Source organism: Scylla paramamosain, chromosome 10 (genome assembly GCF_035594125.1).
Source record: "Scylla paramamosain isolate STU-SP2022 chromosome 10, ASM3559412v1, whole genome shotgun sequence".
Taxonomy (NCBI): Eukaryota; Metazoa; Arthropoda; class Malacostraca; order Decapoda; family Portunidae; genus Scylla; species Scylla paramamosain.
In genome coordinates, this window is record NC_087160.1 from 18,715,706 (window position 1) to 18,735,932 (window position 20,227).

Sequence of the window (20,227 nt, forward strand, 5' to 3'; positions counted from 1 at the left end):
CTTTCATGGGAAAGTCAATCTGATATACACAAATGCAATTCCTTAAATGCAAAATCAGACAATTTTGTAGGTCTGTAAATTAATTAAACTTTAAATTAATTAAATAAACTTTACAACAAGTGTATCATACCTATGCAAATCATTATCCTGTGGTTTAGGTTTGAATTAACAAATGATGAGGGTTAACACTGACTGGACTTGTATAGCAACATTAGTTGTGATTATTGTTTTAGTTTTGTATCACACAAATGGTTCAGTCATAACACATTGCATAAATATTTCATTGTGTATACAGAGAAATCTTGATTATCCAGGTCTAGTTTATCTGGATTATACATACAAGTCGCAAACATACATACTCGTTTAATAAGTGAGTCATCATGCTGTAATCCTTGCTTATGCAGTGTGCACATGGTAGTGGCAGCCCGCACACTGGAGTGTAGGAATGGTGCCCAGTGAGAGCAAGATTCCCAATGTCTTTGATTCATGTTTTTTCACACTACTTGTCTTTCATTTTACCACAACTTATCTATTTTTATATTCTTTACAGTATTTGTGTGAAGTATAAATTTGGTCCCGATTTTTAAATCATACACCACTGACATCTGGGTGTTGTGAGAGTGAAAGAATATCAAGTTCAGTCTAGATTCTAGAATATGTATGTGCTACAGTATTATTATTTTTTACTGCACTAACTGTTTTATGTTATTTGGACAACACCTCACACCATATAACTTGGATAATCAAGATTTCTTTGCACTGTCACTTTATATAAATATCTAAAAGCATAAATTAGTAACAAAGCCATTATAGTATAGAGGAATGGGTTAGTTAAGTCTTATCATATTCCTGTCCACAGGAGCAAATAAATCTCACATTGTGAGGCAATAATAATTAGTACAGATGGCTCCCCACTTGATGAAGCAGCCTTCTTACCCTAATTTTTAGCTGAAGTGACATGTAGCCTCAAGGGATTTTAATAAATAAATATTGATCAGAGGTTGTGACATGTAAATTAAGCTGCACCTTTCTCAACACCCACTTCATATTTGCCTTCTTATCTCCACTCCCTCCTTGTTTCTACATTTCTCATGCCTTCCTCCCTACTAACCCTTCCTCTCTCTTTCTTCTTATTTCTTTATTTCTATGATATCAGCTTCTTTGCCCAAGAGAGAGAGAGAGAGGAGAGGAGGGGAGGGGGGAGGGAAAGAGAGGGGAGGGAGGTATGAGAAGTACTGGGGAGAGGCCAGGGAAGGGGGATGTAGAGGGGAAGAGGTAGAAGGCAGGCATAAGATTCATGTCAGAGGCAGCTCTAGCCAATGACATCTGCAATGAAAAAACAATGACGGGTATCGCTTTTGTTAGATATATAGGTACAAAAGTTGCTTCATCAAGAAGGGAGCCGACAATACGTAATGCAATCCATCCCTTGTATTAACAGGATAGACTTTGAGATGAAGGCACATACAACAGATATTTTAATATCAACATCTGTAAATTTATGCTGCATTCCTGCCAGTCATAAAACTGTTAGGTAAAGGTTCTGCTGTACTAAGGTTAACAACAATAATGACTGAATAACAATATTTACAAATATATCAATAAATATGGTTATCTTAACTTTTGTATTCATTATATTATATCCTACATGATGATTAACATCATAATGCAATACTGTTCACAGAATTGATCATCTGGGATGTATCTTGTGGCTTGGCCCATCAAGGGATGGAGACTGCCAAGTGTGATCACTTTCCTGGCCATTTTTACTTCACCAAATAGAATAATGTGACTATTTTTTCTTTTATAAAATATTTTGCACAAGCAAAATTGTATGAAAAGACAAATAAAAAGAATGAAATGAGCTTGCTTTTCATAACATCCAGGAAATAAGATAATAAATGCTATCACTTATCTCCAGGGATGTGCTGAAATGGCCTCATACAACCCTTCTATGTGAACTGCTTTCCACTGAAAGACTTAGCACAGCTGAGCCAGCTTGGTTAACTTCTTATAATAGAAGTATAAGTGATTAATAAATATATTAGTATGGCTGTTAAATTAGTTGTATAAGTAAAGAGTGATTCCAGTTTCTGGACTGACTCTGATAAATCATATGTTTTACCACCCAAAAGGCATATATACATACAAAACTGTAAAAACCTGTTAAACAGGGATAATTTCAGACAACTAACAGTAGCAATCATTCAAACTCTATGCTACATCACTCCCTGAGCTCAGCAACATAAGGTGGTTGAGGCATTGTGTCAATAAGGTATTTCTTTGACAGTTTGGCCAATGAGAATTGGCACACTCTCCCATTGAGGCCTGGAAGCTGAGATGTGAGGGAATTCTTGTAAATGTAAATACATGCCTTGTCTTGGCTGCACACTTAATGGCAGATGTCAACACAGTATAATATATAGATAGATCTGACAACTGCTTAAAATATTCATGTAAATCAATACCAAGAGCTTGCTGTGACTTCACAAAAAATTCAGCCAATTGGTTTAACATTTATGGGTGAACACACTAAAAATGGAACTATGCTGGCCAGTGTTTTGAAACACAAGATTTTTGGTTCAAGATGGCTGGCCTTCAGCACATAGCTTCTCATTTCATTTTAGTGAAACAAAACATAAGGAAATGGTAATCATACCTTTCAAAAGAATATTATTATTATTTCTCATATATCTAGAGTTAATGATATTCTGTATTTGCAAAGAGATTTGAAAAGGAAAAGAAAAAAAAATTGTAAATATATATATATATATATATATATATATATATATATATATATATATATATATATATATATATATATATATATATATATATATATATGTGTGTGTGTGTGTGTGTGTGTGTGTGTGTGTGTGTGTGTGTGTGTGTGTGTGTGTGTGTGTGTGTGTGTGTGTGTGTGTGTGTGTGTGTGTGTGTGTGTGTGTGTGTTAATATATTGAAAAGAAAATTAAACCATAATGGCTATATATATATATATATATATATATATATATATATATATATATATATATATATATATATATATATATATATATATATATATATATATATATATATATATATATATGTACATCTCTGAGCACACACACACACACACACACACACACACACACACACACACACACACACACACACACACACACACACACAAAGCCACGCATGTACACACACATGCACACACACCTGCATGCACACACACATGCAAGCACACACACATGCATGCACGCATACACACATGCATGCACGCATGCATACACACATGCAACACGGTAAATACACACACATATGCTTGTGCATTATCCAGATGTCAAGTATCCTTGAGAATGAGACTGCACTCTTGAGTAATTCTTGTCACAGTAACAGTTTTCTGAAAAAGGTAAAAAGTAGAATGAAAAAGAAAAAACACAGGTAGAACTCAAGTACCTATGTTATCATGATTATCACGGCCTGAGACCAACATATTCATCAAATTGATAAAAATTAAGTTTTAATGAAACTTTTTTTTTTTCTAAATAAAATTCAAGGGTACTGAAATACAGAACCAAAAACAGTTCCTCCAGTGTCTGTCAACATGTATCTGTTCAAGATGCCTGATCATTAAAACGCCTTCAACAAGGTGACTATGACTGAAGTTTACTCTACATACTTTTATTATTCCTACTAACCCTCCATGCTCTAATCTTACTTCCTGCTCTGCCCTTCCATTTGCTCCATCTGCCATCCCATGAATTGCCTCTCCTCTTATTCTTAGCCACTCTTTCCAGATGATAAGGTATTCCCAAAGTGCTGCATTGCACTACATCCAACACTCCAGCTCAACCAAATTACTGAAATGGATAAACTAAACCTGCTCTCTATACCTCCATTATTCCTACCCTCCATTTACTTTACACACTTGACACCATTTAGGTAACTCATTTCCTCTTGCCATAATTTCATTCTGTGTCTAGATGTTACTTAGGAATGTCAGTGTTAAAACTACTTTTATATCATAGTGCTTCTTATACTTATATGTTTAGTCTCTCCTTCCATCATATGCCCAAGCAATCCCACCACTTCTCTTCCACACAAGTTCTTGCTTCACTTAGCCTTGCATGAATGCAAAGTAGCATACTAAGCTAATTATAATTAAACTCACCAACTTCACTGAACTGAATGAATAATTAAGTCCACTCAGCCTAAGGAAACAGGACACCTGTCTGTTGCTCTATGCGATAAACAAGATCAGTCACATAGACTGATGTGTTAAGACAGGGGCAAGTGGAGGCTCTTCTGCCATGGCTGCTCCTCAAGACACAGTCAGTAAAGTGAGTACACTATATACTTCACTAAAGTGGGACTGAAGTATTCTGCCATCAAGTAACTCAATAAATTTTTTCTTACTTTCATTCTTGTTCTGGGAAGCTCATGGATTGTGTGCAGGAACAATGATAGGCCTGGCGCTGCTCATAGGCTCCAGGAGTGGGCCCAGACTTTCAGGGTCTCCCTCACTGCGGCTGACTCGCCGTATAGCTTCATCCCCTGAGTAGAGGTTCTCTGCAACAGCATTCGAGCTTGCACCTGCAAGTAAAATTTTTGGATGATTTATCTTTTTAAAATTTCAATACTTAAGATACCAAATGTAGGGATTATAATAAAAATCTTTTCCAGTGAAAAGATATAATACATTTACATGTGACTCCATAAAAGCACATCAAAATTTAATCATCAGCTTTGCTACTATACTTATTACAAAATGTATTTCCAGTACTAAGCAGTGCAGACAGCACTGCAAAAATCACAAGATGGAGCAAAGGTCAATCACTTATCCGCATAGAAATATCTATTTGCAGATTTACTCTTCACACCAACACACACACTTGACTAATGTTGCAGCAGCTCAGGTAGGCACAGGGTGTTCAAGATTTACGAATACTTCTGGAAGCAAATTCCTCTTCTAACAATGAGATTGCTTTCCCTGACTGCATGGAGGCTTAATGTGTACGAGAAGTGTTATAACAATAAAACTTAGAGACCATTTCAAGTAATATTATGATGAGCAGACTGAGGTGGATGTCCAATACTGCTGAGAGAAATGACCCGTGAAGTGACAGTCAAGAAGCAGAGTTTGGATTGTATGCATCAGTGAAGTGATTAGACCAAACACACTGTACTGGTTTGGTAACAGAGAAAAAAAGATAAAAATGACTTAGTGGAATGTCAAGTAGATAAGGAATGGCAGTTGGTAGATAAAAACATGAAATGAAACCTGACAGAAGTTGCACGTATCATTCAGCTCAGTGAACTCCCACACTGGAACATGACAGAAAATTATGACAATTATTAGAATGATTGTGTTATTGCCTAGTTTAGACAAAATGAAAGTAAGGAAGGCAGGAATTCCAGTCTATTATTAATTGTAAGAGTACCTTGGGCTATTTACACCATAAGTTGTTGGCATGAAAAACCAGTACCCTGATCAGTGGGTTCAAATCTGGAGTCCTGTGTAGCCTGTGTCAATAGAAGTAACTTCCAACTGGTCTTCACTTTCTTATCAGCTTAGAGCAAAGGGCTACACATTATTTTACTGATGTATAAAAGTTCTTTTACATTTATGTAAACAGTCAACCTTCACCAAACATGACAGTTAGGATCCTGAACTCACCAGGTACAATGAATTTCATGCTTGGCAAAGTTTTTCCTTTGGTCCCAACCTATGAAGGTCATGCTCCACTGTGAGTCAAACACATATCAAGCCATCATAAGGTGGAATCAGATAAAGATGTTTTGTGTAACAGCAAATCACACAATTTCCACAAACATTCCCATTTTTGCCATTGCAGACCGAGCCTTTTTCTTAACACAGCAGTGGTGGGCAGGGTTCCACTAATCCACTAACCACTAATTAATGAGGTAACTTTTTTGTTGCTGATCAATGTTTTATTTGCTACCTTTGGAAATTGTTAGCCGACCAAGCACTTTGTTACATGTAATTCTGCTTCCATAATTTTTTTTTTTTTTTTGTAGGAGGGACACTGGCCAAGGGCAACAAAAATCCAATAAAAAAAAAAATCCCACTGAAATGCCAGTCCCATAAAAGGGTCAAAGCAATAGTCAAAAATTGATGGATAAGTGTCTTGAAACATCAAGTCTAGTACTATAGTTCATATAGTTTCTTATTTGTTGTCCATTCATCTCCAACAGTCAGGCAGACACGTTGCTGGCTGCATGACATCATGTGCATGTCTGTTCTTGGCAAGCTATAACTCTTTGGAAAGCTCTATGTCCAAGCTACAACATAACAAAACTTCAGCTCTCTAGGTAAACTATAAGGGTTTCAGAGCCAAAATACCAAACCAAAGGTAGATTCATATATAAAAGTTAGTGGTTAACTTTTACCGATGGCTAATTTCTCTAGCAGTTTAGTGGTTTGGCATTAGCAAAACCAACTTTTCATTTAACAGATTACTAGTTAGTGAATATATCTTTTTGTCTGGCAGACCCCAACTTTTTCAAATGCTTTGTAAGAACTATCAATATAAGGGTCAATTCCAATAAGAGACAAGATAAAAACTTGTCCTTCATTCAAACATCACTAAAAGACTATGTTTAATTCCTAATGCCTATTTATCTATACCAGGTTGAGATTCCCCTTAGAGAAGTGGGACATTAGTTAAAATGAAACATCATGCCTCATTTTGTTAAAGGAATAAAAACACAGAAGAGGGCTGTCCCGTCCTGAGTCTCCCCACATTCTATTCTTTCTAGCTGTTGTTTTGAAATGCAGGGAGGGAGCATTGCTCCACATTGGCCATGGAGTGTGTGGCCAGGCTGCTCTTCATTTGTATCTAAGGAAAATATACTTCTATTGAATTTTATCATATAATGCTTTATTAGTTTACTTCATTCACTCATACTTAAGCAACCAATGCAGATCTTAAGGAGCTGCACCAACAAACATATGTATGAGTGCAGCATCATGATCTGCATCCGCAGCATATTAGTGCATGTAACTCTTAATTAAAAGGTAAAAACTCTGCTTTCTTTCATTCACATACACACTGCTTCTCTACTTGTCTCTCCTTTATCCCCATTCTCACAAATTCCACTGCTTTATTCTTTAGTCTCTTTGGCCAGTCTATCAAAATCCTGTAGGCAGTTCCTTTAGTATTTCTCAAAATGTATCCAATATCTGAAACTCTCAGTGAAGCCAGAACTAAAGTTTACTATCTTTCCTCCTGCTATTTCTTCTTGCCTTCCGCACACTAACCATACTTCTTCCTTTGTCCTTTCATTTGCTACATCTGCCATACTATGCTGTATCCTCACTTTTTTGCTTACCTACTCTCTTCCTCACCTTATTCTTACACACTCTCCAGATGATTGGATGTAGCTGTGGAAACCCTGGCTAGATATCTATACCCTGGAGACAGTGACCAATGGAGTCATATTTGTTGCACCTGGATGGACACTGATCCTGTAAACTTAATCTTATTATGGCAGGAGGAGACTGTCTCCAAGACATGTTACCACATCCTGACTGTGACTTGTGCATTATAGCCTTTCAATGATTTATCCCCTGTAGCTAATCAAGTTTTACCCTATGAGGCCTTCCATGATGCCAAGTAACCACTGTTGACTTTCTAGCCACTTTCCAGATCAAGAGTAACATTGTTTTGCTCCAAAGAAATAGGCCCTGAACATCTGCAATGAACATTTAGAAGAAAACTATGGTAACATTCTATGTGTAGTTTCAAATCTGTGGATTTCACAGGCAGTGTACAGGTACCCTGCCATACCACTCAGGTCTCAGTGGGTAATGAGGATATTCTAGTGAAAGAGATGTAGCAATAAGATTTATTATCAATACCTTTATCAGCACACAAAAAGTTGAAATATACATTTTGGCTATAAATATATGTCTTCTTCAGTAATACAAATAGACAGACATTATTCAATTTTTTAATCTAGCTACCCATACACCTGGCCCTTAAAGGAGGGTAGCCAAGGCATGGCATCTGCAAGTACATGCAAACGCTCAGAAGCAATCTCTCACACCCAAGCCTCCAAGCCTCTGTAGGACTGTAGTAGAGATGACTCATCCTCACCACACTATCTTGTGTGAGGGTGAGTAGTACAGCAGAAGTATTTTCTTCATCTTCAAAAATACTTGGATGAAAAAATGCCAGCAACTTGAAATGCAGTAGGCACAACAATCTCTGTGGGATCCAGACTTTTCATTTAACTTGTTTTTTGTTTAAGACACATGTGTGCCTCTAGGCCATTTCTGATTGGGGCTCTGGTGGCTGGTTTCAATGTGCTCCTGAGCAGGTGTGTGCCTTTGTTATGGTGCCATTTCTTCAAGGCACATACATGCTACTCCAAGGTGAGCCACCTGATTGAGTTTGCCATCACAAATATGGTACCTGGTCAAGATATGCTCCACTTGAGAGAGAGAGAGAGAGAGAGAGAGAGAGAGAGAGAGAGAGAGAGAGAGAGAGAGAGAGAGAGAGAGAGAGAGAGAGAGAGAGAGAGAGAGAGAGAGAGAGAGAGAGAGAGAGAGAGAGAGAGAGAGAGAGAGAGAGAGAGAGAGAAATCCTGTGCTCACTACTTCCATTGGCTGATCACTTGCTGCTGTCCCACACCAGAGTCACACCAAAGCTTCATTTGATGCTGCAGAAACCGGGGCATAAATCAGTTGCTCTCCATGCAGAGCTTTGTGGGTCTGATGAGGAGAACAGATCCACTGTCACTCGTGGAAAGCTGATTTATACAACAATGTCCAAGAAACATCCAACTTTGTCAGCTTACGGTCGATTCCAGTTGATTTCACTCCTTGCTAATACTGTATTTGTGACCAAAGGTACTCTGGATTAAAAAGATGTCCACATAGGAAGGAAGTAATTATGCCTCAAAAATTCAAGGATAATAAATCATTTCCCATATCCTTTTAATTTTCTGTTGAATGATCCATCTAGACACACACACACAAAAAAAAAAAATAAATAAATAAATAAAAATATAGAATAAATAAGTAAATAAATAAATAAATAGGTAAATGAATAAATAAATAAATAAAAATAAATTAAATATTATAAATAAATAAATATAAATAAATAAAAATATTAAGTATACATATACTGTAAGTATTTTATTTATGCATGACATGCATCCATGCAAGATACATTGAGTTGAAGAGTATGCAACTCCACCTCTGAGTGCAACAGGAAAAGAAGCACAAGGTGTGGCAACAGCTCTGCATACTGCAGGTGTATTATGAGATGTGTTATCAGTTGACAGAAAATTGTCAAGTCATACTGTATAAGAAAATACCACTGATACAAACAATGCATTACTCTTCTCCATCCCTCAGCCTGTCAGTCACAGCAGGAGGAGCATGAGTGACAAGTAGCTGAATTTCAGGGCCAGTGATCAAATGGGATAGCAGCATGAGAAAGAATGATAAGGAAGGCTGAGATCCTCATGTTGAAGAAATATTTCTAATTAATCAGAAATATTGGATTTTTTCAAGCTACAGTTGTAGACTATAAGTCATCCATGTGAGCAACTCTACTTCATGTGTAGATAACACAAACATGTGTAAATACTAAACATATTCTGCACAACTTTATCACAAGACATTGCCAAGAAAAGCAAAGCAGGAAAGCTGCAGAATGGGGAGCATGAAGACAGTGGTAGAACACAGGCAGCATCTAGCCTTTATATCAGCAGTTCAAGTGCTGGCACAATTATGTAAGACTGATAGTGAATTTTGCTTACTTTGTATGTACAGGCATGCAATAGCACAGTTCCACCACGTACACTCCACTCTCATGTAGTTCTGCACTTCATATATTATCCTGTGCTTCAGGATGATAGCTCATTCTTGGAATTTTGCACTTGGTGAGTAAATTAAGGTCTTCCTCTCTCTAGTTTAGAGGTTTATGTTCAAAAGGTAGTCCAGAATTATGTAGGTTCACTGTACTTGTCTGGCAAATTGAATAAAAAAGGTGGGAATGAATGGTTAAAGTGTGCTTGAAATTTTAAAACAGAAGGCAGTGCTAATTGGCAAGCCGAAGGAAGCACCGGGAGAATTGCTGAGGCAGGACCAGCATTGCAACAAGAGAACCAGCAGTTAGCGCTGCTGCTTGGCAAGGTGTAGGTGTCATCAGGTATTAAATAGAAGGCTAATGTAAACATGGCAGTTGTCTTCCAGAACAATGGTGATAATGGTCATAAAAATGCCAGTCATCTTCCTCACATCCATTAGTCTGTGCACCTCAGTATCCCTTGCCATTTCTACATGTTTACCACACTCGGTTTAAAATCACCAGCACCACACAACGCTCTGCACTGTGGGAGATGCATACCACAACTCTCATACTCAAGAACACACCCATCACCAATTAAAGGTAAGGATAATCACCCCACAGCTAGTCATGCAGAATTCAATGTTTTGACCACAAAACTTGAGTCTCTTCATGAGTTCCTTATCTCTTCATCATTACAGAATCCTCCTCATTAATTCACCTCTAGCAATGCCATTTCATGTCATTAAACATTCATCACTTTGTTCTTCCTCTCTATTCTCAAGGCTAAACTATTGATAAATTACTTCTTTTATGTGATTTTGATGTGTAACAAGGTTACGTGTAGTATTCCATTGAAAATCTTAATGTCAGAAATAAAATCAAGTTCTTCCTCATGTAAAGTTGTCTTTAGATTTTTATTATACACTGTTTCATCCCATAGTAAACAGTTATAATTTCTATCATCATTAAGTTAACCATTGTATCTTTGTGGTATTACTGAATATGGGATTGGACAGTAGTAGTTCATTATCAACTTACACTTTCATGCTTCAAACACTTCCTTACCTCCAAATTCTTACTGATCAGCTGATGAAGGTTGGCTCCTACTTAAAACATGTGAAACCAATCCATAAGATATGATAAATAGTAAACAGGTAGTGCAGGATACTTTGGAGCTAAGGCATGCATGCCACACATAAAGCAATCAAGATTAGTGGTGCACAACCCCCAGTCAGCTGACTTGTAAAGTGCAACAAACAGTTAGGAAGTTATTAAACAAACCATTAAAACATAGCATTGTATACTTCCAATTTTTTTATTTAAGCTACCATTCTTAACTTTATAAATTACCTAATATTTCACACACCTGAACTACACAGATGGCAGGAAAACTTATCAGGTCCATTCTCATTTATGATTTCTATCTTTTCCTGCTCTCACTTCACATATATAAAGTTATTAACACAACTTGGCCTATATAATCACAATCCTGTGTAGCATATTGTGATCACCAAGCATTATAATCATACTACATCAAGCCCTTTGTATCATCCATGTCCTTTCCCATATATATATATATATATATATATATATATATATATATATATATATATATATATATATATATATATATATATATATATATATATATATATATATTTTCCTACTTCAGTTTTGTCTTTATAATTTTTGTACTATTACAGATCACCACTGTACTGAACCATGGACAAGATTTAGGTTAAATAGCAAGAGTTATTTTAATATACTCTATAAAGCTTTTGAAAAAGTTGTTGAAGCAAACTTTTCTTCAGAAATTTTGATTACAAGTCCATGAAGTGTAAACACACAACACATAACAGATGCCTCCAGTCAAATGGGAGCACAGAATGTTAGAAGAAAAGAAGAGAAATGGGAAGAGGAGGATTAGAGCATGCAAGGAGAAAATGCTAGGATGTGAACTAATGAAGACTTCTAATGTGGTCATTCCTTGAAGGGAATTCTTAGAAACAGGCATAGCTATACATAACATTAGGAAATAACCTTCCCAGGCATATGTTGAGGTAGATGCAAACTCACTGATTAGTTTTTTACCTACAAAGCCTCAGAATGGATGCTTAACTGTGCTTTGAACTTACTGCATACCTATTAAGGAGTTGCAAATGCTGGCAGACTGCAAAATAAATTTGAAATTAAAATTACATGTTGATCGAGACAACTTGGCAAGGTGAAACATGCCATTTTGGAACACTACTGTCCTCCACAACCACCTCCTCCATACTTACAAAGCAACACAATTATCATCTAAACTGAACAATTCAAACAGCAACAAAATCAATTTCCTAAAGTCATTTATGCCACTCTTGACTCTATACATTATAAAAGGTAAAGGATGAAGAATAATACATGTGAACTGAAGTTACTTACCTCTATTTGTTTCATGACATAATTACTACATATTCATTTGAAGTAACACACTACATGTTCAGCAACATAAAACAAAACATCAATCTCTATCACATGTGCGCAAATAAATTTCTTCCACATACACAAGATGCATTTTAGAAATAAGTATTCCAAAAACAGCACAAGTTTCCAATGCCTAGGAATATTTTACTTTATCTAAGCAAATCCAATACAAAGACAAAGGTTACAATGTGATGGCTGTTTGTTTGAGACACAGTTCTGCTAAGATTACATCCACATCAGTATTAAAAGTCAAGTAACCTGCTGCAGTCACTTCAGTGTGCTAAAGATTTCCCTCTCAGCTTTAAGTCCTCTGATATGATGACAGTCTTCAGGATCTCAGAGGAGTTAAGCCTGAGGAAAAACATAAAACAGTGGAGGGAGTGCAGCCTATTCCTCAACTTCTGATCCCGAGTGTGTTTGACATGGATGCTCATCATATTGTTCCTTTGCCAACACTGAACCTTCTGAGCACATAAAGGATTACAGCTAAAGGAACAAGAAAGTATGTGAGGATTAGGAACAATACTGCTTGGAATACTCAACTCTGGTTTAACAAATACATAATAAGTGTTTTTTTTTTATATTCCATGGATTAGTTTTTAGTCTACTCTTGTTCACCCTAATGACTGATGCCTGTCAATGGAAGCCCCTCATAGGTGGCCAGAGCAGAAAAATCATCACATGCATCTGTCTAAGCACTTCATCCTTGTTCTCTCTCTCTCTCTCTCTCTCTCTCTCCTCTCTCTCTCTTTTCGCTACACACATTAATACTGTTTTCTTACACTGAGCACTTAATTTGCTCATGAATATGCTTTCTGTATTTTTGCTCTCATCCACTTTCTCTGGATGCTCTTGCCATCTAATATGCCGTGTTTCACCATTTCTACCAGTCCACAATTAATTTCATCTCCCTAAAGGCCATAATATTCCGTATAAATTTTGATATCTTGTCTTTTGTAACACTGAGAAATTTATCTAAAGGATTCCTATGAGAGAGAGAGAGAGAGAGAGAGAGAGAGAGAGAGAGAGAGAGAGAGAGAGAGAGAGAGAGAGAGAGAGAGAGAGAGAGAGAGAGAGAGAGAGAGAGAGAGAGAGAGAGAGAGAGAGAGAGAGAGAGAGAGAGAGAGAGAGAGAGAGAGAGAGTGTGTGTGTGTGTGTGTGTGTGTGTGTGTGTGTGTGTGTGTGTGTGTGTGTGTGTGTGTGTGTGTGTGTGTGTGTGTGTGTGTGTGTGTGTGTGTGTGTGTGTGTGTGTGTGTGTGTGTGTGTGTGTGTGTGTGTGTGTGAGCAGCTGGGAACTGAAGCATGACTGATTCCTTATTGGCTGGAACAAGACTACCATCATGATCCAACTAGATGTTGGTTAACATAGACTATCCTGTCACTATACCTTAATTGCTTTGCCATCCATTCTACTCTACCCCATGGACTTCTCAAATGACTCATTCACATTGTTTGGATCCTCAGATGTCTTATATATGCAGGTGTACATGCAGACTTTTTATGGTATTCCAGCACACTTTGACATTTTGTAATTTATGTCCTTCCTTCCATCACATGTTCTAATAATTCTGTAACTTTAGTTGCCTCTACATGTCTCTTCCTTGTCTCTCCTGATATGCTTACATCTTTGCACAAGATACTCGTAAATGTCACTTCCCTTTAATGTTTATGTGAAAAGACAGTAAACAATATATTTTGTTTGCTGTGTGTCAGATTGTGCAATCAAGCCACACAATGAGGATTAACTCCATAAATCCTGATAAGTGTTGGCAAGAGATGTTCTTGAAAAGTTCTTAGAAAATCTGATGCCTCACAGCAAGGCAACTGAGACAAGGTGTCTACATGCATAAATTCACATTTGCAAGCATTCCCTCACATTTTATCCCCTAGGCCTCTAGGAGAGAGAGAGAGAGAGAGAGAGAGAGAGAGAGAGAGAGAGAGAGAGAGAGAGAGAGAGAGAGAGAGAGAGAGAGAGAGAGAGAGAGAGAGAGAGAGAGAGAGAGAGAGAGAGAGAGAGAGAGAGAGAGAGAGAGAGAGAGAGAGAGAGAGAGAGAGAGAGAGAGAGAGAGAGAGAGAGAGAGAGAGAGAGAGAGAGAGAGAGAGAGAGAGAGAGAGAGAGAGAGAGAGGTGTCCAATGTTCAATGCTGCAATGTGCAAGAAGAAAAGTGCACTTCACAAAATCCTATTATTACTTTAAAGAGGCTGAAATTAGCATGTGCACTGTGGTGTCAGCTAGCTGAAGCTCCCTCAAGCATGTGGTTGTGACACAAGGGTTCCCACTTGCTCCTGTCCATGTACTGTATCTTCATTCTGATGCACTTTGCTTCCTTCCTCTCTCCTATTACCAGCCAGTAATATTTTTACATCTATAACATCTATCCCATTCTTTGCACATCCTTCTTACCATTTCCCTTTCACTATACAGATACCGAGGCCATTTGTATTATATGTGAAATTATTTTCTTCTCTTAGCTATACGAACCAAGCTTCTCCTATGCCTGCTTGCTGCTTTCAGTCTCTGCTCACACTACACACAACTCCAGAACTTTCAACTTCCATGCCATATCTGGGACCACTTCCATACACACATCTATATCGCAGTATTTACATTAGAAAGGAATAACACTATCTACAAATGTCCATTTTTCATAAAAAATACATTAAGTAGATAAAAAATATAGAGAGCACTCATCCTATAAAATCCTATTTTTCTTTCTTGCCTCTTGTTATCATGTCAAAGACATTGCACCCTGAGGCTTAAAAAGGAAGATTTAATATTATTTCCAAATGATTCGATATGAATCACTAATAACTGTTTTGCACACCATTCCATTAAAACTGGAATCGTCCTAAGCCTGTTAACGGTACCATTTAATACTTTGTTTCCCTTTCCACCAGCACCAGGTGGAGGTGCTGCTCCACTGGGGGTGATGAGAGTACCGCTGCCACGGCTCTCACGCAGAGCACTGGATGCTTGCCAATATTCTATAACCATCAATCTACTCTACCATTTTCCACTGTAGCATTTGAACCTTGGCTAAACCTGGAGAGGTGATCATTACTGGGCTCAACTTTACCATTGGCTGCAGAGGAAGCCACTGAGCCTGCCAAGAGGTTAACCCAAAATAGATAAATATTAGTACTGGAAATACACCTGAGACACAAGTCTAAAACTGCAATACTTTTATGTTAGATAAAAAAAATCTGATATCTTACTCATACCAACAGAAGGATTAGAACACTCTTCACAGGAGATATTAATAGCTTAGAAAATAAAATTTACTGCATAAATAAGCAGTTCGTGCAAATGTTTTTAAAATAATTACTTGCTGAATTCTCACATAGTTTTGTTCAGATCACTGCATTTGAATGCTGGATATCAATCATGTTAAAGCTAAGCCTTAAACTATTCATAAGTACAGTACTACATAAAGGTACGCCTGAGTTCCAACACAACTCCTCACCGCACCTCAATGGTGGAGCCAAACACCCCAAACTGCAACTTTACAAGCCACACTAGGAGAAGCACAGTCCATGCACAAGCAAGCACAAGCATGCAAAAGCTTCCAAGATGCTACATTATGCATCATAAGGAGTATATGACATACTTTTGTAGGCGGCATCAATCTGGTCCGAAGAGCGAGCAATGACAATGTCGTCGATGAGAGAGCAGAGTCCTCTTTCCACTCCAGGTGTCACATTGGTGAACACCAGAGGTTGGTGTCGCCTCTCAAAATCTTGGCACAAGCTCTTCATTCCCTGATATAAATCAAAGTAAAATTACATTCACATTCATTATAATTCTGGAATGGACATTAGTTAGCCTTCCTCATCTAATGACAACACACTAAAGTAGGGTTACATGCAATTTTTTTATCCAGTCATTCAGTTTCTTCATTCCTTCACAAGCCCTTTTATCCATCTCTTCTCCACTCATAAGCACAAAGAAAGTTCCAGCCAATCATTTTTATTTTTAGTCTTCCAGTGATGGATACATTTTACTTGTCCACACTGCTGCATTCCATCCCACCTCTTCTTCTGAGCTCCCTGATAGCTATGGCATCACTCACAATGACATGGATATCTACCTTACCATGTTCTGTTCAACATGCTCTAATCTTTAACACCTAGAATTTCATTAACATGAACTATCAGAAATTATGCACAAAGTTTATACTTCACCTTTCATGTGCAAGAAAATTCCTCTTACTGTAAATAAGAATTAATATCAACACATTATAGGAATTCACTTCTGATACAAACATTCTTTGTCCTGGATAGACTGACTGGTTTCCAATGTCAATGTACACACTGCTGCTAAAACAAACTAGGTGACTCACATTACCCATCATTCTACTAAACATTTCATGCAGGTTCTCTCTTCTGATTCTCATTCACACAGTGACAAGAGATACTTTACTTGACTCTCCAGGAAATAAGATAACAGTACCATTTATCTTTCATTCAAATATACTTACTTTCTTTGTATTTGACCAGCTGTTGTCTCTCCTTACATTCTAAACCACTTTTATATAAACTACCTTCTCATAAAAGATTATATAAAACACCTTAAAAAAATCCACTTAGATTCTTTCACCACAAGAGTATAAGTTCTACCAGGAGAAACCCTCAGTCTTCTGGCTTTATCCCTCTCACAAAACATACAAAATATATGAAAAAAAAAATGTATTCTAAATCTGGCAAGTTTCACAAATCACCATAGAGGCGAAAATGAAGCAACAACAACAGAGGTTTGGTTTTGCATCATGATGCACTCTTGTATAACCTTAACACTCAGGTTATTGGAGCACAAAATTCAAACAGCCACCCTCCCTGACTTACTTTTGTAGCTGTATAATCTATTCCTGTGAAGTGTTTGCAGTCCACCACCACCATCACACTGCTTTCTGCTGGACCCACACCTGCCTTTGTTACTTGACCCCGAATGTGATCGACGGAGGGGAAGAATAGACCACTCCTGGGCTCCACTAATACATAATGGGGGCCACTTTCATCCTGGTGAAATAACACATACTCTTGTTTCTTGCATGACTGGGAATCTATAAGTTGAATTTTCAGGATGATTCATAAATGAAAAGAGTCTGTATGGTTCCTAACATGATATCATTTGGACTTGCTATTGTTATCATCACAATATGTTCCTCATCTGCTATATTTTAAAGTATCTGGTATCCTTTTAAAGTCTATCACAGGATCCTGGCTACTGCTAGACTGACTGAGTGGCACACCCTCCACTGCTGCACCCATATAACAGATGTAATATACTATAAACACTCGTTGCCATGTTATTCCCACTATTTTCACAACCCAATCCATGTCCTACTATTATTTACCTTTAAATCACTAAAAGTTACATCATCATTAATGGGTATAAGAATTCTGTTTGCTCTAAATTGTGTTAATAATTTTTCATGGCTATTTAGTCTTTCCTTGTTGGATGGTGCAGTCTTGACATCTGTGATTATATCTAACTTTATCTATCAGTCTGCCAGTGATCAAAATTAAGAATTATGTATTAGTCATTCAAGAGACAAAAAACTTACCCATTATCCTCATTAAATATCAGAAAGCATAAAAGATCAAAGAGTTAAGTCAGCTTCTGTCCTATATAAGTAAAGATTTTGTTTTTCTAAAATGAAGTAAAGATGACAAAAAAAAAAGTTCCCATGCAACATATTACACTAATCAGGGACATTATTCCCTAAAATATAAGAAAAAAAAACCACAAAGCTAACTTAAATTGATATGTAACTTATACAAGGCTCACTTATCATTGGAAAGCTTAAATTTGAATGAACTGATATTCCTGATCTATCCAAAACACAGATACATTTACTATGCATCTTCTGAGCCTACAAATTCTGCATTATACCTTCTGAACCTCTTTATCACAGGCTCTTCAATAAACACTACAGAACAGAACAGCATCTCACCTTCCTGAGCACTGTGGAAACATTGACCTTTGGCCGAGCAACACCATAAAGAAGGATGGCCAGGTTGATGCCGACACCAACAAGAATCCCAAACTCAAGCTTCCAGAATAGGCATGTCAAGAATGTACCCCAGAGAGGAATTTGATCCAGCTGCCGTGCCTTCCAGATAGGCCGCACTGTCTCGTACTCCACCATAAATATCACAGCACATATAATCACGGCTGATAATGTAGCTTTGGGAATGTATCTGCAAATGTGATGTGAAATAATTACTTACTCTATTCATGAAATCAAAGAAAAAGTGGCAGACTTATTTCTTTTCCTACCAACCTAAAGGCTTTTCTACTCCCAGCATTAAATTTTCTGGCATTCCAGCTCTCTGAAGTGGTCTGTCTTCTCTGGTGTGTTACAAATACTGAATTTACACTTCACAAGTAAGTCTAAGCCATTACTGTGGCCACTTCAAAGACACCTATTTATGCACACATTAAAAGTGGAAACTGACTTAAGGCAAATTTTTTCTTAATGTTTTCCAATCTCATTACATTCATATTTTTTACCATACACCTGAGGATACAATGGTGTCACTAGAGGGTATTACTTCAGTATAGATAAAAATCTAAATGCATGGCAACAGTAGCTGACAGAGGTGAACAGATCCCATTAGCAGAAAGATATATTATTTCTATGAAAAAATAAAAATTAAGTAACCAAACTTTGTGAATGCTACATCATACCAAATCTGAAAACTTCCTTACTATTCATACTACAACTACTTAGCTGAAGAGACTTCAGACTTACTTGAAATATGGTGTCAAGAAGGCCAGTGCCAACACTACTAGCAAACCTGTCACTATTCCTCCAGCTGGTGTTTTGACACCACTGGTGGAATTGACAGCAGTCCGAGAGAAAGATCCAGTCACCGGAATGGATTGCACAAATGCCCCAAGAATATTGCACATGCCAAGTGCATACATTTCCTGCAAAGGAAGAAGCAATGTATCATACATTTACCTGGAAATTGCTCATCAGGAATAAAGAAAGGTGATAGAGTGAGAGAACAATGAAGATGTTATGCAACCATAAAACACAACACACCCTTGTTTAGGGCTATCCTTCACTGGCAAGTAGTAGTAGTTCCATCCTTCTCTAGCAACCTTCATACAAGCCTTACTTTCTTCACTGAAGCATTCCACATCTCAAAGTAGCTGCCCACCTACCCAATACATACATACATACAAATCTGTTTCATTTCCAAGGTATTTTCACATTTCCATATATCAAAGCACTTGATACACACAGACATACCCTCATCTTCCATTCAGCACTCAGTCTTCTTGATAACTCCTGCAATTAATATTCTATAAAGAGAGCTCTTCTGGTATGATCAGTAAACTTATTCTTGTTTGTTTCACTTTTACAATACATGACTCATACCAGTCTCCCAGCACCACACTGCATTTTGAACACAAACTCTAAATAATCTACCCTAAAAAACCAATGAACTTGCACTTCTCCAAGAGGTTCATAAGAGAAAATTAATTATCCTGAAGAATAAAGCAAATACCTCACCTGTGTGGCATCTATAGTCTTGCCTCCAGCAAAGGCACTGGCGATGGCAATGCTTTCTAGAATGGAGATCAGGGGGATGATGATGATTCCTGCTCCAACATTAGACACCATTTCACTGAAGTAAATCTCTGTCCCATTATCCCAGGTGGAGAACGGAGGTGCCTTGAATGCCGGCAAGCCAGCCTCAATATCCCCTGAGAAGGAATAATAACCATTAAGCTCCAGATAAATTCTCAACTTGGATTCAAAACAGCTTTTTAGGGGAAAGCAGCCTTTCTAAGGATTTATTCTTTATCTTTTCTAGTTTCATCTTTAACTGTATAAGATGCAGTCCACCTCCTTTTTAATAAAGCAATTTCATGCTCTCTAAAGGGAACACTAAAAGGCAGCAGCTCAGCACTTCAGAGGCCAACTAAGAAT

The 20,227-nt window shown here is 37.4% G+C and overlaps 1 protein-coding gene across 12 annotated transcripts in view; it reads right to left on the reverse strand.

Annotated features, from left to right (window-relative positions):
* Nucleotides 1-3,131: 3,131 nt before the first annotated feature.
* Nucleotides 3,132-20,227, reverse strand: part of LOC135104295 (sodium-independent sulfate anion transporter-like) — a 93,949-nt gene continuing 76,853 nt past the window's right edge. For 6 of the 12 annotated variants that reach the window (XM_064011517.1, XM_064011515.1, XM_064011514.1 and 3 more), the window contains 7 exons: nt 19,808-20,001; nt 19,037-19,215; nt 18,236-18,482; nt 17,124-17,297; nt 15,890-16,040; nt 4,408-4,584; nt 3,132-3,391 (listed from right to left, as the gene is read on the reverse strand). In XM_064011517.1, coding sequence (XP_063867587.1) covers nt 4,430-4,584; nt 15,890-16,040; nt 17,124-17,297; nt 18,236-18,482; nt 19,037-19,215; nt 19,808-20,001 — 1,100 coding nt within the window. In that variant the 3' untranslated portion in view covers nt 3,132-3,391; nt 4,408-4,429. Of the gene's footprint in view, nt 3,392-4,407; nt 4,585-7,848; nt 8,849-11,957; nt 11,986-14,338; nt 15,386-15,889; nt 16,041-17,123; nt 17,298-18,235; nt 18,483-19,036; nt 19,216-19,807; nt 20,002-20,227 lie in introns of those variants that run through there. The other 6 variants (XM_064011521.1, XM_064011524.1, XM_064011525.1 and 3 more) reach the window with 6 other exon arrangements.